Source organism: Furipterus horrens, unplaced genomic scaffold (assembly GCF_987537825.1).
Source record: "Furipterus horrens unplaced genomic scaffold, mFurHor1.1.pri manual_scaffold_3, whole genome shotgun sequence".
In the NCBI taxonomy this organism is placed as follows: Eukaryota; Metazoa; Chordata; class Mammalia; order Chiroptera; family Furipteridae; genus Furipterus; species Furipterus horrens.
Genome location: NW_028327173.1, coordinates 38,014,993 through 38,040,047, shown reverse-complemented (window position 1 = coordinate 38,040,047; position 25,055 = coordinate 38,014,993). Strand labels below are relative to the sequence as shown.

The 25,055-nt window shown below is 51.6% G+C and overlaps 1 protein-coding gene across 2 annotated transcripts; it reads left to right on the top strand.

The window, feature by feature from the left end:
- Nucleotides 1-545: 545 nt before the first annotated feature.
- TTC22 (tetratricopeptide repeat domain 22) lies at nt 546-23,129 on the top strand. 2 transcript variants are annotated; one of them, XM_090269530.1, is made up of 7 exons: nt 546-1,247; nt 15,874-15,929; nt 16,129-16,244; nt 16,906-17,024; nt 18,360-18,521; nt 21,599-21,751; nt 22,287-23,129. In XM_090269530.1, exons 1-7 carry the CDS (start codon nt 681-683, stop codon nt 22,821-22,823), a joined length of 1,710 nt encoding a protein of 569 aa, XP_090125656.1. In that variant the 5' UTR covers nt 546-680; the 3' UTR covers nt 22,824-23,129. The 2 variants fall into 2 exon arrangements, with proteins under 2 accessions (XP_090125656.1, XP_090125655.1); XM_090269529.1 differs by having other exon boundaries at nt 16,879-17,024.
- The last annotated feature ends 1,926 nt before the right edge of the window (nt 23,130-25,055 follow it).

Genomic DNA, 25,055 nt, shown 5'->3' with positions numbered 1-25,055 from the left:
CAGTGATGGAGAACAAGCCTTAGAACCAGGACATGGAGCCCCTTGGTCTTTCCAATGGGGCCAACTGCAGGGCAGAGAGGAGGCAGCGAGATCCCACGTGGAGAAGCCTGATAAAATGAGGCTGAAGGAAGAGACCGAGGGAGGTGGCAGGCTGTGTTAAGAGGAAGGAGAACACTGAGGCCCTATGGTGAGGAAAGGACAGCAGCAGGAAGGAGGGGAGCTGATGCAGGCAGCTGGAAGGCCACTCCTGGCTCGCCCGGCCAGCGAGCTCAACCAGGGAGGGTGGAGCAGGGCCCACCGAGAAAGGCCTGGTTGAGCACATCTCAGCTCTGTGACCTTGGCTAGTCCTTTTCCTCCTGAACCTCAGTTCCTTCAGCAGAGAGTGAAAACACGCCTTTTGCCTTGCAACTGGGTTTGCGCGCCGGCATTTGGCAATGCACCTGTTTGTCCGGCACACCTGGTCATGCAATGCTGGCGTCTAAGAGCCCCTGAGCAGCGAAAGCGGAAACACCTACAGGGACCCACCCCCCGGCGGGAGGCACCCGGGCACCCGGAGGTGACCGCGCCCTGGGCCGCCGAGCGCTGACCTTCACGCGCCGGGCTCACTCGGGGGGCGCCCCATCCACTGCCCTCCGCAGCCTCCGGGGCAAGGGCCAGGTCCGGGGAGCAGTGAGGCAGACATGGCGGCCCCCGAGGCCGTGGCCGACGACCTGGACGCCCTCATCGGCGACCTGGACTATCTCCCGGGCCACTTCCACCTAGAGATGCAGCTGAACTTCGAGCCGCACTCGCCGGCCTCGCTCCGCGCCCGAGATCTGAAGCTGCAACGGGACGGTCTGCGGCTGGAGCTCGAGCTGGCAGCTGCCCCGCAGCGCTCGGCGGTGCGCCACCTCCTGGGCACCTTTGCCTTCTACCTGGAGGAGGTGAACGAGGCCCGTGAGCTCTTCCTCGAAGTGGCCCGTGAGGATCCGGGCAACCTCAACGCCTGGGCCAATCTGGCGCATGTGTACGGGCGACTAGGACAGGAGGAAGAGGAAGAGGCTTGTGCTGTAAGGCTGGCCGGCCTCATGGGCCTGGAGGTTGACCCCGAGGCCGACGAAGACCCCCAGCTCCGAGCCGCACGATGCCTGGCGGAGCAGGGCTATGCGCACGGCTTTGACGTGGGATGCGCCAGCGCAGAGGAGCACGCGCGGGTGCTGGAGGCCGGCATCGCGCTCTATGACAAGGCGCTGAGCTATGGGCAGCAGGTGAGTGACCCCACCCCAGGCTGGGAGGGCTGAGGCCGTGGCCCCTGAAGTCTACAGGGATGCCCCTGAACCCCGAAGACCCCCCCAAACCCTGGCCCTTTGGCTTCCGGAGGACCTTCCCAACGTGCCTCTCCTACTCAGCATCTCCCTTAGGTCCCAGATCAGGTCTGTAGCTTTTCTCTGCTGAACTAGATAGGGGTGGACCCTCTTCCTAGCAGGGCAGCCTGCAAAGATGTTTGTTCTGGCAACACCAAAAACTCAATTTGGCCAACTCATCCCTCTCACTGGGCCCCTCCCAGCAAGTACCCGATGTGTCCATGCACACCCACTTAAGTAAAAGGCAAAACCAGACGTTCTGCCAGAAATGTGGGCTGTATTCTCACCTCCCCACTCACCCCCTACCCCCATCCATTCAGACCTCAAATCCTATCTATTCTGGCTCTTCATATCTCTGAGGTCTGTCCCCTCCTCTCCAGCCTCCCTGTGCCAACCCAGCCTCCAACAGTCCCTGCCTGAACCAGTGTAGTCGCCATCATCCTCCTGGGTTCCTGCCCTCTGGTTTGACCCTTCGGCCTTGTCCTCCACCCTGCTGCCAGTGTCACATTGCTCAGTCATGCTGGCCATGTCCCTCAGCTGCTTACAACCCCCAGTGATTCTCCACCACCTGGAAGATGAATCCAAAGCTCTGTGGTGGGCATTTGAGGCCCTGAGTGATCTCTGCCCTCCCTCTGCCATGTTCCCCCTTCCATCCAGACTTTTCCCATGGTCAGCTTCCCCTTGTTCCCCCTGAGCCAGGTCTCCTTACCACCCATCTTACCACTCTCAACCTCGTTCTGAGGTGCCCTTTTGCTCACCTTCGCCCGGAAGGGTGTCACAGTCTTGGGCATCCCTCCCCTGACTTCTCCAGGCTGGGTCAGGTGCCTCCCTGGGCTCCCATAGCACTGCTCACACTGTCCATTTACAAATCTGTCTCCCCAACTCAACCTTGAGGTCCTTGAGAGTGAGGACATCTGTCTGGCTTACCACTGTAAACCCAATACCTGGCACAGTGCCTGGTACACAGGGGCACTTACTAAATGTATCTTGAATGAATGCAGGTGCAGCATAGTGCCTGGCACTAACTAGACAAATACTATGTATTTTAATTACCTATTGCTGCATAAAAAATACCCTCCAAAACTTAGCAGCTTAAAGCAATAAGCATTTGTTATCTCAGGGTTTTTGTGAGTCAAGAATCTAGGTGTGGCTTAGCTGGGTGCCTCAGGGCTGTGGTCTCATCTGAAGGCTTGCTGGCTCTCCTTCCACGCTCGCTCACCTGGCAGTTGACAGGATTCAGTTCCTCACTGGCTGTGGCCAGCGGCCTCCCTCAAATCCTTGCCACGAGGACATTCCATCATTTTCGCTACATTCTGTTCACTAGAAGCAAGTCAGTAGGTCTAGCCCTACTCAAAGGGAGGGGATTGCACAGGGCACACATATCAGGAGAGAGGGATCACTGGGGCCATCTCAAAGGCAACCTGCATTGGATGATAGATGAATGGTGGGCATTGTCCTCCTCACTACAGAAGAGGGAACCTCAGTTCAGAGAGGTGCCATGACTTTTCTGTGAGGGCACAGCACAGGCAGAGTTGAACTGATAACAATGGCATTTCATAATGGTTTAGATCTGTGATATTTAAATAGCAGCATGCCTTCACACACAGCTCCACTCACAAAGCCTCTGCATACCCCCTTGGAGCCTTTTCCACAATAGCTTATGGCTTCAGAGAGGAAATGTGGAGGGTGGAGTGCATGCACTTGACTTAAAAGGAGCAGTGCAAGGTAGAGGTTAAAATGGTAGACTCTGGGTCAGGGCATCCAAATCCAAATCCCAACTCCCCCATGCTCTCTTACCTCCAGTTGGTCCTCAGCATCACTGAGCTTCTAGTTCCTTCTCTGTAAAATGGGGATATTGATGGTTCTTATGTTCTCAGCTTCCTCATCTGTAAAATGAGGACATTCTCATCTGTTTGATGTCAAAACTAAGAATTGATATTTGGAAAGCACCTGGAATAGAGCCTGCACAGAGACCCCAGGATCACTGATAACCCCTATCTCTCCCAGCCTGGGAGACTCACTTCCACCCCACACTGGGTGTAGCTGTGGCCAACGTGTGGGGCCAACAGGTGTCCTGTTTTGAAGCCCGAGCCTGAGGCCCTGAATGCCAGCTGCCCTCAGTGGGAAGGAATGGCCAGCATTGTTTGTATTGAGTATGGTCTTGGTGGCAGAATGGGGCCTAAAGAACCCTAGGCTAGGGGCAGGAGGCCTGCCAGGGGGGTCTTCTGCTATCTGGGCTATGGTTTCCTCATCTATGAAAGAGGTGCAGGGAGGGGGATTGGGTGGTCTCCAAGGTCCCTCCTTGCTCCCTGGGGGAAGGCTTCTTGGAGGTGAGCAGGGAGGCAGAGCTCCCGGTGTAGGAATGGAATGGAGACTGGCTCCGCCCTCCCTGGTGGGGGCCACCTACCTAGTGAGTGACCTCCCAGAGGAGAGTATGTCAAGCAGTGTACCCAGTACTCTCAGGGAAGAGCTGATTGCCTCAGGTGGGAGGTGGCTCCCAGGCTGTGTGCTGGGTCCTCAGGCCTGGCCCAGGCACTGCTCCCCAGGTCTGGACAGAGAGGCTGTGGTCAGTTCCCACCCAACAAATCCCAGGAGAAAGTTGGGGATTTGAAGCTCCATTTTGTCATCTGAGGATTAGAAGAGATGGTGCTTATAAAGTAGCTGACACAGAGCAGGTGCTCAAGAAATAGCCACAGTCAGGATAATGATGATGACTTCATTATAGTTAGAGAATAGAGGCTTGGATTTGAGTCCTCAACTCTCAATATTTTGCTGGGTGGCTATAAACAAGTCACTTTTTGTCTCTGGCCTCAGTGTCTGCTGCATGAACATTAAACAGTAATGATCTCAGTTTCCTGATTATCCAATTGAATCATGAGGTGAAAGTGTGCATAAATTGGTCAGTTCTGAGCTTGTCTGAGAGGCATATACTCAGCACTTTAACATTTATTGAGCCCCTGCTATATGCCAGGCCCTGAATTTAAGAAGCTCATGGGCAAAGAGAGGAGGTAACATTTGTTTCTTCATTAACTAATCTTGCCTGGGTCCCTCCTCTGGGTGCAGGAGCCAAAGGGACAAGTCAGAGATGTGCTTACGGCTGGCCGAGACCACAGGCATTTATTAGATGGCCTGTTCCATGTGACAATCATCTCTGAGTGCTGTACCAAAAGACCATACTTTCTGAACCAATAACAGGCCCCCAGAAGCTGACAAGGGACATGGGTTTGGGGACATCCGGATCAATGTTGGAGTCAGTAATGACCTGGAGAGTCCAGGTCCTAGGGACAGAGTGGCAGTGACTGAGTTTTAGAGAGGGAACACCTTTTATCAGCACAGTGACTGAGGGAGGCTCCTGGACGAGGCAGGAGTGGAGTGGCAAGAAGGAGGTGAGGGCACTCCCAGCACAGGGCCTGTGGGGGACCTGCAGAGCCAGAGGGCTTCGGTAACAGCTGCCCTGGAGCAGGCATGAGGCCTGAAAAAAAGGCAGCGGAAGCTTCACGGGGAAGAGCACACCATGGCCTGGAACAACTGCTGATGTGGACCCTGAAATCTGGCTCCTGCCTCCTCTGTAGCCACATTTCCTCTTACTTCCCTTGGACACATTTCCCCGCGATTCTAAACAACTTCTCCTCCAAACACGCTGTGCTGTGCCATACCTCCCTGTGCAGTCACTCTTCCCTCTGCCTAGAAAGCAGACTCCATTCATAAAAACCCAGCTCAAATGTCACCTCCCCCTTGAAGCCTTCCTTCATACAACACACAGCTTAATCAGTAATATTCATGCCTTCTGTGGGTGCCTTCCAGACTTCATCTTAGACGGGACTCACAAGAACCTTCTCATCCCATTTTACAGATATGGGAACTGAGGTACAGCCAGGTAAAGTAACGCTCAATATCACATAAGTGGCAGTTGAATACACTGTACTCTGCCTGACTTCAAAGCCTTTGCTCTCTCTGGAGAGGTCAGAGAAGTGGGGGTGCGATGAGAATGTAGTGCAGATAGATGGCTGGCGGGTGGTGAGGGGAGACCCCTCAGAAACCACCTCCTGGAAATCTGGGGTGGAGGAAGTGTTGAGAAAGAGAAGGTGGTTTTCATACAGAGAGATCTGATCTGATTGCTGGAGAAGAGTAGGAAGGAGCCATAGGAGGAGGCAATGGTAAACAGTCTAGGACAGGACTGGCTGAAAAGCTGAATGCCTCCAGAGCGCGTGGAATTATGGGCCAGAGGATTTGATATAAAGGAAGGGCTCTCAGGCTCTCAAGCTTTCAGATGGCTGGCCACTGGCTCGGGCTCTTCTCCCTGGAGGGTGCCCAGATGATTGTGCTGCAGCTGCATGTGTCTCCCTATATGGGATTTTGGGTGGGAAGGAACACCGGGTGCAGCCTAGGATCAGGCTGGCCTGGCACAGGGTGACAGGGTTATTCCCTGGGTGTTCTCGAGCGGATGAACTGTGAGCCAGAAACCTGTTATTCTTCCAAAATTGTGTAGCTTCTATACCTTATGTTGTTTTAGTTTGTAAACTAACCCTATAGAAAAATTAAAAACAGGGGGAAATGCTAGGAGAACTCAGGTGTTAAAGAGTTTAGCCTTAATTGATAGGCTTAAGTGATTAATGCTGGTGGAAAGCTGTTATTCCAAAACTGTGAAGCTTGTGATTAAAGACCCCTTTCCTTTATCACCAGTTTTGCCTCTGGAATTTTGCCTAGTGGGTGGCAGTGGACAGCGGGACCTCAGCTGCTGTTCGGAAACAGCTTTCCATGGATCATAAGAGGAGTATGGAAGGATAAGGGCAGAGACGAAGTCAGAGACAGGGTCAGGGGAGGAGGAGGTGGGACAGCAGAACAGTGTGGGACCCCCTCAGAGCAGTGTGGGACCCCCCAAATGGAGAGGGTCGCCGCCCAAGAGTGGAGCTGGCGTGAGCAGCTGATGGTCTGACCCACCCTGTGCTGCAGCTCCAGGAGATTTTCCATACTGATGGGGCTGGGACCGTCCCTGGCAGGGAGGAGCCCCTGGAGTCCAAAGGATAAAGAGCAGCTGGAGAACCAATGAACAGCTGCTCCTCTGCTAACTAAAATGAGAAGAGAAAACATTATAAAAGCTAATAATGTGGCCCATAATCCAAAAATAAGCAGAGCGTTTGTGTGTGAGTGAGTGAGGATTTATAGCTTCCTTTCCCAGCTCTTCATGCCCTGCCTTCCTCCTTCCCAAGTCACAAAACTACGGTCAGGCAGGTTTCTTTTACCTGTCATTCCCCCCTTCCATCCCCCCTACACACACACTCTCTCTCTCTCTCCTCTCTCTCTCTCTCTCTCTCTCTCTCTCTCTCTCTCTCTCTCTCTCTCTCTCTCTCTCTCACAAATGGATTCCTGGTGGCAAATCACAAGATTGCGTGGATATTAAAAGTATTTTGGAATTAGACCAGGTTAAAATTCTGCCTCTATCACCAGGTGGTTACAAGCAAGTCATTTCACTTTTCTAAGTTTCAGTTTCCTTATCTGCAAACTGGGATTTTAACATCCCTCTCGCGGGGTTGCTGTGAGGATGAAGTGAGAAAACATGAAAGGCTCCAGGCAGGATGCAGATCACTTTAGGGGCCCGGCCCTGCTCCTTGCCCACCCTCTGGCCCCCCAGTGCTTTGCTGTTGCTTCTTAGCAGAGCCGCTCCCAGCCTCTGGCTTAGCGGCAAGGGATTTACCCTCTAGAGGGTGAGCCCTCTGTCTTGGGCCTCCCCTTTCTCTTCCCCCACCAACTGACGTTTAGCAGAGCTGAACACACAGAAGGAGTTTATGACTACTGTTTAATTTAGTTGAAGAACTGAATTTTAAGGCTTAACACACACACACCCCTTTTTTTTTTTTTTTTTTTTTGTAAATAAGGTGATCAAACTTTTATTTCTTTCAAAAGTAACATCCCTGCCCTGGCCAGTGTGGTGCTGTTGGTTGGAGAGTCATCCCATCAACTGAAAGCTTGCAGGTTCATTTCCCGGTCAGGGCACATATCTGGATTGTGGGTACAGTTCCTGGATGGGCACATATGAGAGGCAATTGATCGATGTTTCTCACTCACATCAATATATCTCTCCCTTTATTTCTTTCTCCCTCCCTCCCCCTCGCTATGAAATCAATAAGCATGTCCTTGGGTGAGGATTAAAAAAAAAAAGAAAAGAAAAAGTAACATCCCTGTCCCAACTAGCTCAATTGTGTTTCTTCCCCTATCCCCATGGTTTCACCCTGCCCACATGCAGGTTTGGAGGTCCTTCTCCCGCTCAGGGCTCAGGGCAGGCCCTGGGTGACAAGGAGGACTGCCACTGCAGGGGGTGCCCCCCATTCCAGCCTGTTCCCCGGGCACTCAGCTCGGAATTATACATTCCTTGGTACATTTGATTTTTATTCAAACCTCACGGACAAACTGCCAGTTGAGTATTGTGATTCCCCATTGCACCAAGGACATATCAGGCTCAGGGAGGGAGGCAACATGCCCGAGGTGACCCATTGTACCAGATTTCACCCGCAGGGAAGAAGGCCAGGCTAGTAGGCCAGCCTCACAAAGGTGTGGACATTCCAATCCCAATCACCACACCCACAGGGTGGGGACCTAGCAGGAAGGCCCAGGACACAGCCAGTCAGGAATCCGCAGTCCCCAGCACAAACACACCCTTCTGCCCTCTTGCCCCACCCGCCCTGAACCTTCCTTTTTCACTCTCCCCTTCTCTGCCCAACACCAGAGCTGCGTCAAGACACTGGCAACTCTGCTTCCCTGTGCAGGGCAGATGCAAGGGTGACCTCAGTGTGGGAAGCTGCAGGGGAACCCCCACACTGCTGGCCATGCCCTTGGTGACTTGGGCTAGTAGCTTAACCTCCCTGAGTGTCTGAACCTGCCTCTGTGAAATGGGAACAGTGGTACCAGCCTGATGGCTATAGCAGGAGTACCTGGGGTTGCAGAGAAAAGGCCCAGCCCCAGCGAGCATCAAGGGACGCAGGCTTCTTGTCCTCATCCCAATGGGGCTGCCAGGACAAGAGCCACAGCCTCCTCTTCTTAGTGGGCCCCGTTCCCCTCTCCGCTTCCTCCTGCCCTCCCTGTGGCCTGCCTCATCCTGACTCAGAACCAGCCTTGGGAAAGAACAATGACATTGGGGAAGACCTCCAGTTGGGGCCAGAGGCCAGGATATGGGTTCCTGCCCCAGCCGTGCCCCGACTGTGGGACAGCAAGTCATCTCACCTCCCCAGGCCTCTGTGTCCTCCTCTATCAAATGAGGTGGCTGGACTAAGGTGGTAGGCAGGTAATTTCAGGGACAGGGAGGACTTTGAGGAACAGAGAAGTGGAGGAAGGAATGAGTCTCCTGGCAGAAGAAAATGCATAAACACACATACCGAGGTGGGAACCACAGCTTAGGGACTATGGAGGACAGTATTTTGAGGGCTTTTTGAGATCATGAGCAGAGTTTCTCCTCCCATAGTGCTTGCAAAGACACACATGTACACACACACACAGTCCACAAACCAGAGAGGTCTGATTTGGTTCAACTAGGAAAGGAGATAGATGACCGCTGGATCATGAGTTAGGTACTGTGTGCTCTCATGTGCTTTTCATAGGTAAGCTCTCTTGATCCTCACAGAAATGCTGGGAAATAAGAACTTGTATTAACTCCATGCTACTGATGAGCAAACTGAGGTTCAGAGAGATGTAGTGAATTGCCCAAGGGCACACAGCCATAAATGGCTGGCAGGAATGAAATCCAAGTCTCTGGGACAAAAAGCCTAGGCTGAGAGACAGCTCTCCTGAGGCTCTGGCTCTGATGGCTTTGGTGCCACTCAGATTCGCATATCAGCACCGTCAGAGTTTGCTGCTGGCTTCTCTCCCTGCTTACCTGGCAAAGTACAGGACCCTAGAGCAAAGCCTTTAGTGTCACCTGGCTCAACTGCCTCTTGTACAGGAGAAAAGATTGTTATGTTAAGAGTACAGCATTCCCTCACTTATCGTGGGTGTTACGTTCTAGACTCCCCCAGCGCGACAGGTGAAAATCCGCAAAGTAGGAACCTTACATTTATTTTAGTATTTATATATATTTTAAGGCTTTATAAACCCTTCCCACACACTTATAAACGTTCCCAGTCCCTTATTAACCTTTCCCACTCCCTTATTAACCTTTTCCACACTTTTATAAACACTACTTATGTTCTTAAACATATTCTACACTCTTAAACCTACATAACTTTAACGACATATGTATACAGTACTGCAAAAACCCGCAATATAGTGAAAAATCTGCGATAAATAATTAAATATAATATTTTTTTAAATCTCGCAATACAGTGCAGCCACGATAAGTGAACCGCAATATAGAGAGGGACTATTGTACAACAAAGCACGGACATGTGGGAGGAGCAGAGAAAACTCAGACATCACTATTATTACTGCACAGGGCAAGGTACTTCTTCACACCCACCCAGCCTCTACCAATGTTAGAGAGCTCAGTTTGGACCCAGGACTAAACAGGATCCCTTTTTTCTAGGGACAGTGGAATAAAGAAGTGGCTCAGGGCAGTCCTGCAAGTCTGGGAACTAGTGCAAAACAAAGGTGACCCACAGGGCCTGGGTTTGTATGACAGACCTAGGACCTGAAAGGGGGTGACAACAGGGAGCTGCAGTTGATCTGATCAGCTCTTAAGATTTGCACAGAACCCACCAGGGAACCCAAGACAGAGATGGATTAAGGGATTTATTTGCATGACATAGCACCCATCCTTCAAATCCCCTCCACTCGGTCACATTGGTCCCTACCAACATGCCTGTGGCACAAGCAGGACAAGTGTATCATCCTAGTTTGCAGATTCAGAAGCTGAGGCCCAGGCTGGCCCAGCAGACTTTCTAGGATCCCTGGGGGAGGTAAAGGCAGGGGTGGGCCTCCACACCCATCCCTCTGTTTACTCCCCTCACCCACTGAGGCAGCCCCTGAGTAGGGGAGGAGAAATCCTGTCTTGCCTTCCTGTGCACACCCCCAGGTGGCAGGGAGGACCCAGGTGGGGTGAGGCCAGGGCCTGGTGTGCAGATGATCACAAAGGATATTCTGGTTGTACAGGAAGAACATCCTGAGTCCTGCCACCTTGTGACATTTCTTTCTGCACCATCAGCCTTAACAGGGTCGGCTTGATAAGGTTGGAAAGAACTGGAGCATTGGAGGGAGGCAGATCTGGACTGGAATCCTGACACGTCTGCCTGTCCTGGGCTGTGGGGCTGGGCTGGGCTGTGGCTTTTTTTCTTAGCCTCTGTTTCCTCGCCTGTAAAAGGAGGAGGATGCATTACATCTCAGGCTGCTGTGAGGATCAGTGCCACGATGCACTAGAGTGCCCAGTGGATAGTCGGTGCTCCAGAAATGTTTGTTCTCTTTCCTCTTCACTCCCCCTCCCCTGAGAGAAAACCAGTCAGCTCTCAGGAGCTAACTCACAGAGGAAGAGTACAACAGTTACCGGGAGCAAAGTTCAGACTGCAAGGCAAATGTTTTCCTTAGGAACCAACAAGGTCTCTTATGAGCCTATCCAGATGCACATAGAATCATAAGACATTGGTACACTAAAAGATCTATTGACATCCTTTCAAATAGCGAACCCCCCAATATTTCCTTTTTGGGGGGTCACCTTTGGAAGTAAATAGAATGGCTAAGATCCATCCTCATGCCCCCGAGCTAACACAAACCTGCTCTGTAATAGCTTATCCTACTCCTACTATTCTCTCTGCAGGTACTACCGAATCACCCACCTTTGTCATTTACCCATGGAACTGTAGCAGCTTAGATCTTCGAGCTTCCCTGAGGATCACAAATCCTGATCTTCTGGTTCATTTTTAAAAAGACCCTGTTTTTGCTCAGCTCCGCACAGTATGATACAGTGAGAGTCTAGTGCAGTGGTTCCCAAACAAGAGTGCATCCTCTAGAGGGCCTGTTAAAACACTGGTTGCTGGGCCCCACCCCCAGAGTTTTTGATTCAGTGAGTCAAGAGTCTGCACTTCTATCAAATTTCCAGGTGATGCGGATGCTGCCGGGTCCTGGGACCACACTTTGAGAACCACTAGTCTTGGGTAGTTGGGCGCAGGGTCTCTGGGGCTAAACTGCTGAGTTCCCAGCTCTGCTACCTTCTACCTGGGCCACTCAGGACCACGGTTGCCTCAGCTGTAAAGTCAGGATAATAAAAGTCTCCACCTCATAGGCAAGCCTGGAGAGGGCCTACTGCGTTAACTAACACATGCAAATGATGTGCCTGGTGTGTAGCAAGTGCTTGATAAAATTTGCTGTTATTAGCATAGCAGAAAGAAAGGAAGGAAAGAAAGAAAGGAAGGAAGGAAGGAAGGAAGGAAGGAAGGAAGGAAAAGAATGAAAGCCCCATTTCCAGGTTTCAGTCCAGACTTTCGCACTGGCCATGTGACTTCAAGGACATCATCTCGCCTCAGTTTTCCCACCTGTACTAAAAGGGTAATTATAACCCACTTTACATTCCACATAGTATTCTGAGGATCAAGTGGAATGTGTGTGAGTGCGCTTTTTAAATGATAAGCACTGTACAAACGCCTGCAGCTAGATGTTGTGGGAGAACATGAACTTGAAGTCAGAGAGACCTGGCCTAAAATACCAGGTTAAATAGGCAAGTCTCTGCCTCTTTCAGGCTTAGTTTCCCCATTTTTAAAAAGAAGGAAATAACAGTGAGAACTCCAGAGTAGCTGGGAAATGTCCTGAGAACCCCTCGCCTGAGATCCGTTCCTCACTCTCATCTTCAATGAGCAGCAGGGTCTTAAGGATTTCAAATCAGGGTCAGTGCTGGTGCCTGAGCCTGGCCCCGCCCCCTGCGGGGGAGCAGCAGCCTAATCTAAGACCCATCCAGCTCCAAGCCTGGGCTGACTCACTGGCCAGCCCCTCCTGTAGACCAGAAGCCCCAGCTCATGGGGTCATGATAAGAATGTAACAAGAGAAAGGGCGAGGCTTCCTGTCCAGCTCCCACACCAGGCAGGCCCTCAGTAAACACGCCCGGCCTGGCAGAGATCCTTTCAGCCCCTCCCAGGCTGCCTCCAAACATCTTGCCTCTGGGAGCCATCAACTCTGGAAGTGAATTCCTTGCAGCATAAGAGGTTTCACAGCAACTTTATTTTCCAGGAGAGAGGTAGAACAGCCCTTCCCTTCTCCAGGAGGGGAGGGAACAGTCAGAGGCCTGTTTAATTTAATTTAACGCACTGTGGCTTGCCAGGTTGCCCCTGGTAACAGCTTCAGTTGCTGCTTCAGTTACAACCAGAAGGATTTTTAAAGAGACAGCCCATTTTAGGGCCAGAACTGCACAGCAGAGGGAATGGCATCCACCAACTTCATCACAGGGAGAGAAGATAATACCTTAGGCACAGCAAGGCTTCAGACCAGATCCATTTATATACAATTGACTCCATTCCAAATCTGCAACCCCATAAGCCCTCTGGCAAATATAACTCTTAAGCAGGAATCTAAGAAGGGACTATGTTTGGGATTCGTCATACAGATGTCACTCTGCTAGCTCCTTTCCTGAAAATCATTTTCAGTCTTCAAGGTGAAGGGGAAGCTCTTAAGAGTTGTCCCTGCAATTCAGAAATACTACCACCAGGTAGTAGTATTGTGTGCTTAGTTCAAACTCATAACCAGGCTCTTGACTCACTTGAGAATATCAGAGTTGTGGCGAAACCACTGGATTTTAAGACTTGATACTAGCTACTGAGTGACCGTTGGCAAGTTGCTTCACCTCTGTGGTCTCAGTGTCCTCAGAGATAATAATAAGGAGATTGATCAAAATAATTGAGGGTTGTGGACAATACTTGAGTCTAGGACTATGAAGGCATGAGCTTAAGTCCCAGCTCTGTCATGTTCTATGTGGCTGGGTGCATAATTTAGTTCCTTGCCACCTGAACACCAAACAAGAGAGTGGCCATGAACCAGGGAGAGCGCCTGGGACGCCACATCCTCTCCAATACTGGGGACCTTTAGAACTGGGGAAGGTGCCTGGGACCCTAGGGGATCTGAGGCCTAGGAGCACAGCAAGGTGTGGAGAGTGGGGTGAAAGAGGATGCCTCTGGATTCCAGGGCCTGAGACCTCATTGCTCCATAGGGAACTGAAATAGGTCACAGTACAGAGAAGCCTCCTAGACACCCCTAATTCCATTCAGCTTATACCCAAACCAGGAGAAAGGCAGTAAACATTAATGGAGCAAGTACTCCAGGCTAGGACTGCTTCACAATGCCTGTGACATTGGCATTATTATCCCCCTTCAGGTAAGGACACAGTCCCCAGGGGTAACTTATCCGCCCAGTGCCAGTCACCAGCCCTCTGCTCTTTGTATTACAGCCCCCAGGTCTATTGCACCTGCTCTCTTTGTGGCTACACCTCCTTGTAAGGAGCCTGAGAGGGGGAGCAGGTTATGACCTTCCCTACCATGACTCAGTTTGGCCAACATCAAAGTGAGCATAGGGTCAGCGGTCATGAGAACACACGTACAAGCAGCCAGGTGGCCTGAGGCGCACATGCCTTCAATCTTTCCATGGTCAGATGCTGATAGTATGTCCAGGTCTTCAGCCATCATGGCCCACAGTAGTTGTCTGATGGCTCCCTGCTACCCTGCAGGTGAGCTCCTGGTCCTAAGCTTGGCATTTAGGGGCTCCTCCTGGTGTACCCCTGCTGGCTCATCCTCTGCCCCTTACAGCTGCATGCAGCCCCCGACACTCCGTGCTCACTCATCTCTGAGCTTTTGCACGTGATGTCCTCTCCATCTGCAATGTCTTCTCTCATCACACCCACTGGGGTGTTCCTCTTTGTCCTTGAAAAACTTGATCCAGCCTGTCCTCCTCCGGAAGCCCAGGGGGTACCCCTGGGTCGTGTAGGATGCCTCCTCCCCTACCCCTGGTGTTCCTTTATTCCGTGCCTTTGGTTCTGACCTTCCCACCAGATCGGAAGCTCCTAAAGGCAAGACCTGACTCTTCCCTCCCCTATCCCCACTGCCCAGCCTGGGCCACACAGGAAGGTCCTTGGGGAATAGTGGCTGAGAAATGCAGTTAGTGGAGCCCCCTCTTGATGGTCTGGCTTGGTTCACTCAGTGGGATGTGACTCACAGTTCTCCTTCCTCTCTCTTCCTCCCTCCAAGTTCATCCATGGCCTTCCCAGAGCAGCTGCAATGTAATTTGCAAGCTTTAGCTCCCCAATACCACATCTACATACACATGCTCCACGCTCACCAGGCTACCCACACACCTCCACGCTGAGCCCTCCATCTGGAATGCCCCGGTCCCCCATCTGCCCTCTGATATACCTCTGCTGTTCAAGACGCACATTACAGCCCAACCCCTGCAAGGCTGCCTCAGAGTCTTTCGGCTGGGATAGCCTCTCCATCCTGCTATACCTGTCTGCATCCCTCTCCGGGCCTTCACCCCACTCTGCCTTGTACCACAGTTACTGGCAACCCGGTGTGGTGAGGAGAGCGTGGGCTTTGGAGCCCGGATCCCAGCACTGATACCCACACACTTTATGAACTTGAGCAGGTCACCTTACCTCTCTGAGCCTTAACATGTTGCTCTGTAAAATGGGGTGACACCTACCTCACAGGCGTTGTGAGATTGAGATGATTGCTATGAGGATCCTGGCACGTGGCAGGCACTCAGTCAAGCCCTATGATTTATGCCTGGGTCTCTTTCCCCAGTCAGGCTGCAAGCCCATCTGGGCCAGGGTGCAGCTCCCATTCAGTTCCACGTTCCCAGAGTACCGAACACTGGGCTTCACACCACAGATGCCCAGAAATGCTGGCTGGACTGAACGCGTTCACCCAGCTGCTGGGAGGGATGATGGGGTCCTGAGCTAAGGAAGCCATCGTGGGGTGTGAGGTGAATGCAGAGTCGAGTCTGGAGACCATCGACAGGAGATGAAGACAGAGGGAGGGGCTGGAGCCTGAAGCAGATCTGCTGATATGCACTGGGGGTTTTATTGGTTTTCATTAAAATTCCTTCCCGAGGCAGGAACAGCTACTCCCATAAATAACAGCATAAATATTTTATCTGGTGCCCAAGTCGGTCTAAATGCACGGCAAGGCTGGCAAGAATAACAATGGGAGACAGTGCAGGGGGGTCCCAGGCTTCAGCTGAACTCACTCAGCATACCCAAAGGGGCTTTCTCCGGAAGGTGGGAGCTGAGGGATGGCAGGGGAGAGAAGGTGACCAGTGGAGTGTAGGCCCCAAGGTGGGGGCATGCAGAACACAGGTGGGGAGCCAGGGGAGGGGAGCTCAGCTTGGAGAACAAGGTGGGAGAGGAGGGAACGTGTCCCACACTGGCTCTGTGATGGGCTCCTCATGCAGGGCATTCACACACATCATCTCGTCACCTCCTCTGTGGTCAGACAAGTGAAGTGACTTGCCCAGGGTCATCTGGCCAGTCCATGGCAGACCCGGGAGACTTCTCGGGTTCAGAGAAAGTGTGGGAATCTATGAACAATAGCCTGAGTACCTCAATAACAGCAGCACGGGCCATTCTCTGCTTCCCTAGATCCCCATGGAGGAGAAAAGGGGCTGGTACTTCACCATGGCAACGCTTTTCATCAGGTCAGGCTGGGGAGGGGAGCCCGGGATGGAGGGGGGTGATGACTGGAACCCAGGGGACAGGTGGCTGAGCCCACGTCTATGGCAAGGGCTCCCCAAGACCCCCTCCCTGCCATTGGCCAGGGAAAGGGAGGACTTACAGCATGCTAGGGGCCGCTGGGGGAGGTGGTACCGACCAGCTGTATCCTTTTCTCGGCCACAGGCTAGATGGCATCTTCCTGGAGCTGGGCAGCGAGGAGCAGAAGAGGCTGCCTGCCTTCAACCGCACACTGGCCTTGCTCCGGCAAGTCCTCAAGTCCTCGGACCCCCACCCCCGAGGTAGGGCCCTCAGGGATGGGGGAAGAGCAGCCTCTGCCCAGCTCTCCCCGCTCCTGTTTCTGGCACTGGCCCCACCTGGAGCGCTGCCCCCCTTTTCAGACCCTGTTTCTCTCCCTCACCCTCAGTCTCATATGTCCTCTTGTTCATCTCAAGAGCTCACTCACCTTGCACAGGCAAGTACACCGATGGTGAGTCAGTCACATAATTGCATGTTTCCAGGCGTGTGACTCAAGACCTAGCATGTAAGAGACAGAGCTTGAGAGAGAGCTTCTAGCTCAGCCTCTTGCCTCCACTTTGCGGCCTGGAATGGAGGCTGTGCTGGAGAGGAGTTCAGTCCTTTTTCACAGGGTCACACGACCCGAGTAGGGACTAGAACCTCAGAGCTGAAGAGCTGGAGCCAGGGAAGCCGTGCACCTTCCAGGAGGTCCCCTGAGCAACACAGTAAACACAGATCGAGCACAACCGTGTGTTCATCCATTCACTCACATGTCCCCTCTCCCCTCCTTTGTTTCTCTCGGTGGGTCCCTGAGTGGCCCTCTGTGATTTCATGGCACTGACCTTCCCTTTGTCTTCCTGGGAGCTGGCCCCTCCATCCTTGCAGCTTCTCTCTCTCTCTCCTCCCTGCCGCTTCTAGAGACCCCTCTCCCACCCTTCACCCCAGCTCTGGCCTGGTGCTACCTCGGAATGCTGCTGGAGAGGAAGGACACCTTCTCCACCACGCCTATGGGCATTCACGACTGCGGGTACTCCGGGACAGACCCCCTGGACTGCTTTGGCAAGGTAAGTGTCCCCAGCCCCACCCAGTGTCCAAACTAGGACGGAGCCTACCACCCCATCCTCCTCTTCTGGAACCCTCTGCTTCTCTGGGTGTCATCCCCCGCTTCCACCCCCACAGCGTGCTCACCCAGAAAGTGCCCTCATTCCAGACCTCTCTCTCCATCCCAGACAAAACAAAAGGGTCCCCTCGATGGATCCTCTTCGCCTAAGAATCAGACCCTTTCCACACCCAGTCTGGCCCAAGCCTGTGTCTCCAGCCTTGTCTTCTACGCTGTTCACCGTTTCCCAGATATACCCTCAGGCTCCTCTCCTCAGGCCTTAGTTCCCTTTGTCCCTCCCCACCTCCAGTGGCGTAGTGGAAAGAGGATGGTTTTAGCCAGGGTCTCGTGCCAGCTGTGTCCACAGGCCATGTGATGCTAAGGCAAGTCACTTCCAACCCTGAGCCCCCTTTTCTGTAAGTTATGTGATCTTTCTACCTTCTAGATGATTGAGAGACTCAAAGGAGTTAGTGGACAAAACTGTTCATTGAAAACTGTAAAGTGCTGTTCAGGCCTTATTCTTGGCACCTTGTTTACGTGGCCCTTTCTACACTCAGCTCAGTTTTGGAGTCTTTCCTGGAGGCCAGGGACCCTGCGACGTTCATTCACCAGTGCATTCAGCACAGTGCCCTGCACAGGCACATTCCTGATGCTTGCTGGTGGGTGATGAGCAATTTCTTGATGAGAGATCATAGAAGAGAGCAGAGCATTAACATTGGCTCATGAGTATTCTGAGAGTTGTGTCCAATTTAACAAAAACACTGTGCCTTCACCACACCTTGAGAACCTACTCTGCTGGAGCAAAGAGAGGGACAGACAGGGCCCCTGCCCTGCAGTTCGCCATCTCAGAGGCAGCGAAGGACACAACACCCATAGCCAGCAGTAACAATATAGGGGGTGAGTGCTGTGACCTAGGTAGAACCTCTGCATTAGGTACAGGGGAGGTAGAGGCTGATTCTGGCCCATCCTCCCATCTTCCCTGGGAAGATAGAAGGGAACACACTCGATGTGTGTGAGGAAGAGGGGTTTGCCTGGGGTCTGGAGGGATTCACTGGACATGACCCAGGAACATGATGGAGAGCATGGCAATGGGTTGAGCTCTCAAGAGTTACATGCCAGTGAGCTGTGCCCCTAAGTGTTGGCCTCCATGAGAAGACCAAGCTTACTGGCAGGTGGATATGGGGAATAAGAACATTGCAATGACATGGCTCCATCCAGAGACGGGATTCCTGAAGGTCATTATGTAGCCAGTTCTGGCAAACAGACAGATTGTTTGCTCTTCCTCTCCTCCCTTACCCAGGCCATCGAGATTGCCAAGGACCAGCCCCCAATCCTGAATCGCCTGGCCAAAATCTTCTACTTCCTAGGAAAACAGGATATGGCCATTGGCACCTGCAACATGGCCCTGGATGTCCTACAGGATCCGGAGCTCAATTGGCAGGCATATTGCACAAGGGCCAAGGTAAGTCCCCCTTTAACTCCATCTCCTCCTGCCATCGGAAGTCAGAGAACAAGGACCACAGGCCAAGACCCTGTTGCCGGAACCCAATGGTATTGGAGCCTTCATGGCGGAAAGGAGCTTAGGAGTCCTTGAGGCACACAGTTTATGTTCTGTATGTTGTTGGGTAAAAGAATAAAGGACCCTCCTATCCATTGCAGGCATCCCTTCTACAATGACCTACCTGGTCTATGACCTGCAGCCTCTTCTTGATCAGTATCCCATGTAGTCAGACAGACCTGGGTTGAAATCTGACATCTCCACTTATCACTCTGGGGCCAGGGACAAACCACTTATCCTCCAAGCCTCTAAATCTGGAAGATACGAACAGTAACACCTGTCCTAAAATGTTGCCAGAAGAATAAGTGAAGTAACACCTAATGCACCGTGCCTGGCGCATAGGAGGTGCTGGTGAAAGGCAGCAGGATATATTAGGGGTAGTCTAAGGGAGTAGTCGATCAGAGCTCTGGCTCTGGACCGGCTAGTCTTGGTCCAAGTTCCACAGCAGCACTCACATACTGCGGGACCACAGTCATATTGTCTTGCCCAAATTCTGGGCCTCACTGGAGATGACCATACCTACCTCACAGAGTTGTTATGAGAATTAGATTCCATGTAAAACTCAGCACTGAGAAGCACACAGTAAGAACTCATAACTGACGGGTTGCTATTACTAGGTGTATTTTTAGCTGATTTCCTGTCTCTTGAAGCAGTCTACCACATAGTCATCCAGCTCTTCAAGTTAGAAATTTAGTTGAGAACATCTCCCTCTGCCTTCCCCCACTGGTCCCAGATCTGCCCTCTGGACCCCCACAGAGCCCATCTGCTTGGGGACAGAGACCTGGAGCTCCAAGTCAGCTTTGCTCCAGGATAAACAGTCCCTCCAATCCTCTCTACTCACTTCCTCAGGAAATGATTTCAAATCTGCTCCCTTGTTCTTGGTCTCAATGGCATAATCATTTTGCCAGCCAGTAGTAGGCAGGATATTCATCCATTGTAGTTGATATGTTATTATCAACAGTAATGCTATTAATCATAATAGTAAACAATGTAACACTTCTGTAACAATGCATTTCACCCAGCACTTCCATGTTCATGGTCTGATTTAATATCCTCAAACCATCATCAGCTTGTGTCCTGCTCACTGGCTCCCTATAGCTCCAAGGTCACATACTACTCAGATGATCAAACTAGCACCAGGATGAGGGCAGGGGATGGTGAGGTGGAAGGAACAGAAGGGAAGGGAACTCGTTACCTATGTGAAAACCTCAGTTCCTACCCATGAGGCTGCAACCCATAAGGCCCTACTTGGCTCATTACCTCCCGACATCACCTCCCTCTGCCTACCCCTCACTCAGCATCTTCTCTTCCAGCCACACTGGCCTCCATACTGTTCCTGAGGCAACATCTTCCCTCAGGACTTCTGCCTAAAATGCTCTTCTTCCAGTGTCCGATTGGCTTCCTCCCTCACCTCCTGGAAGTCTTGTTTAAAGGCAGCTTCTAGCACTATCTTACTGAAAATATCAACCTCTCATCATGTAAAAAAAAATTTTTAACCTTAGGACATGCCCATTGATTTCAGAGAGAGGGGAAAAGAGAGAGAGAGAGAGAGAGAGAGAGAGAGAGAGAGAGAGAGAGAGAGAGAGAGAGAGAGAGAGAGAGAGAGAGAGAGAGAGAAACATCAATGTGAGAGAGAAACATCAACTGCTTGCCTCTCATACAGGCCCCAACCAGGACTGAACCCAGAACCTAGGCACGTGCCCTGACCGGAATCAAATCTGCAACCTTTCGGTTTTATGGGACCATGCTCCAACCAACTGATCCATAACCACAGGGCAACCTCTCAACACTTACCACTTCCTAACATACTATTTGCTTATTTATTATATTTTTTTGTCTCTCCCCACCACTAAAATATAAGCTCCATGAGGGCAGGAAATTTTGTCATTTTGCTCTCTAGTGTACCCTCAGTTCCTGGAACAGTACCTGGCACATAGCAGGCTCTTGATGAATATTTTTTGAATGAATGAATGAATGAACGAACTGAGCACCTACCATACACTAGGTCCTGGTTGAAACACGTTCTCTCAGTCATCATGGTAACTCCCCAAGGAAAATATTAGTGTACTAATTTTTCAAATGTGGAAAATGAGGCTCACAGAGGTTGAGCAACTTCCTCTAGCTCACATGTGAATAAGGGGGATGGGTGGAATTCAGCCAAGTCCAACTGCAATAAAACCAGAGCTTCCCAACCCCCCACCCCCTACCTTCCACACTCATATTATGAAGCTCTCTTAGAACCAGAGCCCCCCTGTTGGCTATGAGGCTTTAATACTTTCAACAACAATGACCCCCTTTTCCTTCCTTCCTGCTTCTCACCCCTACCTCACCGCTCCTGAATCTCTAGACTTTATAAATGCTCCAAGTGTGGGGGGGAAAGGGACAAAGTGAAGATGAAAGCAGGGGCCTGGAATCTTCTGTAATTTGATGCCTGTAAGTTGCGGCTACCTGCCACTCTTCCCAAACTGCTTGCTTACATGGACTTTCACAAAATTGATGCTGTTATTCTATCTAAAATAACCCTTTCCCCAGTCACCTCAATCCTATCACCCTGCTTACTTTTTTCATAGCAGTTATCACTGCTTGAAATGGTACTGATCTTCTCCCTAGTAGAACGTTAAGTTCTACCAGCACAGGGACCTCATCTGTCTTATCAACAGTGCACCCCCAGTACTTAGCACAGGACCTGGCATATAGTGGACACTCAGTACATATTTGTTGAGTGAATGAAGGGCTCTTACTTCATCCAACTCACTCATTGTACATATAGGAAAACTAAGACCCAGAAAGGGGAGTGGCTATCCCAAGCTGTACCAGGACTAGAACCTAGGACTCCTGGGTCCCAGTCTCAAGGGTTTTCTGCTGCACCACAGAACCTCCCTGAGCTGCTGTTGAGAAAAAGATGGGCTTCATTTAGTGTAGAAATGAGGGCAGGGGTCCTTGCGTGGAGCATCTTCCCTAAGCTGACTCTCTGTGGGCAGATCCATATGAGAGCCTACCTTCATGACCTGGAGCGGGTCAAGATGGGACTCGGAGGCATGCCTGACAGGAACCACCTGGCCTGTGCCAAGGCGGACCTCGAGGAAGTGGTCAAGGTGTGCCCAGGGCTCAAGACCTACCTGGACATCGGCCGGGTAAGCTCGTCTCTGGGTTTGCATAGCCAATGGCTTACTAAGAACGTATTTACTTTCTGTCAGGCCAGGTCTGGGAACTTAGGACACAGGGAGGAATAGGGGACCTCTTTCTACCTGATAACAGTACCCACCACCTACAGGTGAGGAATAAATGAGAGAATGCCCGTACATCATTTAGGACAGGGCCTAACGCTTTCTAAGCACTCAGAAAGTAGGGACCAATATTTTTTATCCAGAAGTGCTTTCTGTGCACAGGGAATGGTTAGCAAAAGGTGACAACATCATATTTTACATATGAGAAAACTGAGGCCCAGAAATTGCCTTGCTCAAGGTTATGTGGCCAAGAGTGGTGAGACTGGAACTGGAATCAGAATACTGTCTCTCCTTTTCCAGGGACAGGGGACCAACATTTGCAGTGAATAATTGTGGAAAGAGAGAGGAACAGCTGGAAAGAGGGAAGGCTGGAATCCGGGGAGCAGTCACAGAGGAGGGGGGAGGGAGGGTTGAAAAGCTCACCCCTGCCACCCCACCCCAGGTGTACTACTACATGGGCGTGGACGCAATGCGGGAGCTGCTGGCAGTGGATGAGGCGGCGCTGAACCAGGCGCTGGTCTTCTTGGCCAAGGCCGGCGAGTCAGAGCTGGGCGCCTCGCTGCCGGAGGTGCAGCTGCTGCGAGGCAAGTGCCTGCGCATCAAGGGCGAGGAGGCCAACGCAGCGGCCTGCTTCAAACGCGCGGTGGAGCTGGACGACGCCGGCTCCAGCCACACTGAGGGCTTCGGCTGCCTGCTCGAGGCGCTGCTGGCGCAGTGGAGCCAGGCGCAGCTGAGCGATGGCGAGCTGGGCCGCGAGGTGGACGCGTGGCTGCGCCGCGCCCAGGACAAGTACCCGGCGGCGCGCCTGCGCCAGGAGCTGCAGCGTGTGTGGCGCGGCCGCGCGGGCGAGGTGCTGGGGCTGGCCCGGGCCTTGGTGGACCAGGGACGGCTGGCGTTGGTGCGGCTGCTCTTTGAGACCATGGGACATGATGGTGAGGGTACGGGGGCACCGCGGGTCTGCCGCGCGTTCTCCTTCTGAGGAACCCCATCGAGGCCTCGTCAGTCAGTTTCTCTTTCAGGAACTGGAATGGGGACCTTGAGACAGTAGGGCAGTTTGATACGCCTGCGGAGTTAGAAGGGCCTGGTTCAGGAAACTGCCAAGAGAAGAACAGAATTGGGCAAATGTGCAGAGAAAATAAGATGGCTGCAACTCTCCTAAGAGATGCATTAGATAACTGTCTCAATTTTGGCGGTTTTCTAGTTTGCGGTGCAATCCCTTAGGCCTCAGTGTGTGTCTTTGGATCACCCTGAGCAACTCTATCCTTAAAATAAAGCCCTTACTTAAGTTGGCTGGCGTGGGTCTCACAGCTCCTGCAGGCCAGAAAGCCATGGCCACAGCAGAGGGCAAAGCTGCACAGTGAGCCAGGAAGGGGCAGGGCAGTGGTCTACGCCGTGTGCTCCGGGCTCTTTCCTACCTGGCTAGCAGTCTTCCGGCAGGCCTCATCCTTGCTCGGTGTGCTCTGCAAGGCTCCCAGACAAGGCATAAAACCCTTCAACAGACTTCCCTGTTCTGGGAACCTAGAGGCCCACCCATCAGGAGTGCCACCTGCTCCCAGTCTTGAACCTTCCACAACAGAATGAAGAATATCTCAGAATTTTTACTTTCTTGGAATCGTAGACATAGAACCAACCTTAAAGGTGGAATTTTATTGTCAAAGGCTTAGATTCTGATTGCTACCAAATCTTATAATGGCCAACCAGGACTTTTGTGGCCCTGCCTACAAGAACCACTTACCCTGAAATTCCAGATTAAGTTCTTGCCAGATTGCAGGTAAACTAGTTGCACGTACCTGCACTGGCAAGACCCCCATAATGGTTTGCAATTTGTTTTGCATTTGTTCCTTTCTTTAAAGTTATACTCACTACTTTGCTCGTATCTCTGATCCTCAGATGTTAACCAGGAATAGGCTAACACCCCTACATCACTTCTCCTGTCTCCAGTGACAGATGGCGAACAGACTAAGAGGTACAGTCCTTAGAGATCACATATTCCAAACCGCTCATTGTGCAGATGGGAAGACCGAGAACTCTCGAAAGGAAATGGCTTGCCCAAGGTCACACTTCACACTTCCTAGCCTCCCCTTCTTTGTACCTCAGACTTGCTGTCAGCATTTTTCAGTTTTGGAAAAATACAAATATACTAATTAACACTAAAGCATTAAGTGTTTCTGTGTTACCTGTCACATGGGGCACTTATATCCATTGAGATAAAGCTCTAACACTAATGATAGTGTCCCAGGTACCTGTGAAATCTGGACAATGAGGCCACCCTAAGGTCCTTGAGTTCCACCTCACGGCTCATCATGGCTCCCCACTTCGGGTAGTGACGTTCTCTCCCTGCTTCCTCTCACCTCCACTGTAGCAGAGTCCAGAAGGTGACTTCACAGCACACACAGCCCTGTCCACTCCTCCATCCATCCCTTCTCCACCCACGATGGGAAACCATCTCTTTCTTCTCCTGCTTCCTCAAACAGACAAACTGAATTCAAGATGGTTTGCTGGCACAATGAGGAAGTTGGTGAAGTTTGTCTGCCTCCCCAGGCTTCCCAGTTTGTTTCCTTTCTTGCTTTTCCTGTCCGCAAGGTAATGTGTTTCTCCCTCCATTGCCTCTTCCTCCTGTCAGACCTTTTCAATAAACTTTCTTCCTGATAACCTCATTCACACAATTTGTATAAATGACTAATAAACACCCACTGCAGTTTCTCTCGGGGTATCTGCCTATTGACCAAAAGCCAAAAAGAGATAGGAAAGCCCATTTCCAGGACAGATCCTATGTGCTAGGCACTTCATACATGTAATTCTCTCCACAGCCCTGGGGAGTAGCATTCTACTCCTCACTTTACAGATAAAGACACTGAGATCCTGCCCAAAGTCTTGGATAAGTATGGGAAGAGCCAGAATTTGGACCAGACCTGCCCAGCTCTGTGCTGCCTCCTGGAACATGATTCTTCCTGGGAGATGTGTCATTTGTGGTCTAGAGTTGGGTCTGTGATCCCCAGCTTGAATTGTCCCTTCGCCCCATCTTTTCCTCCAGTGCACTAGCTCTCTGTTCCCAAACTGCTTTTCCTCTGTGACTTTGCACATCCTATTCCCCCACTGGTTTTTTCCCTATGATTTCTATCCCAAGTGCTAGGCTCAAAAATGCCTCCTCCAGGAAGCCTTACCAAATCCTCCCAGCTCTCATTATCACTCCCTTTTATGCATGGAGGGC

Bases quoted from the DNA above. Each gene is read 5' to 3' on its own strand.
- TTC22 (XM_090269529.1), top strand. From the start codon at position 681: ATGGCGGCCCCCGAGGCCGTGGCCGACGACCTGGACGCCCTCATCGGC. The intron at 1,248-15,873 runs GTGAGTGACCCC...CTGCTTCCCTAG, and splicing joins CGCTGAGCTATGGGCAGCAG to ATCCCCATGGAGGAGAAAAG. The intron at 21,752-22,286 runs GTAAGCTCGTCT...ACCCCACCCCAG, and splicing joins CCTACCTGGACATCGGCCGG to GTGTACTACTACATGGGCGT.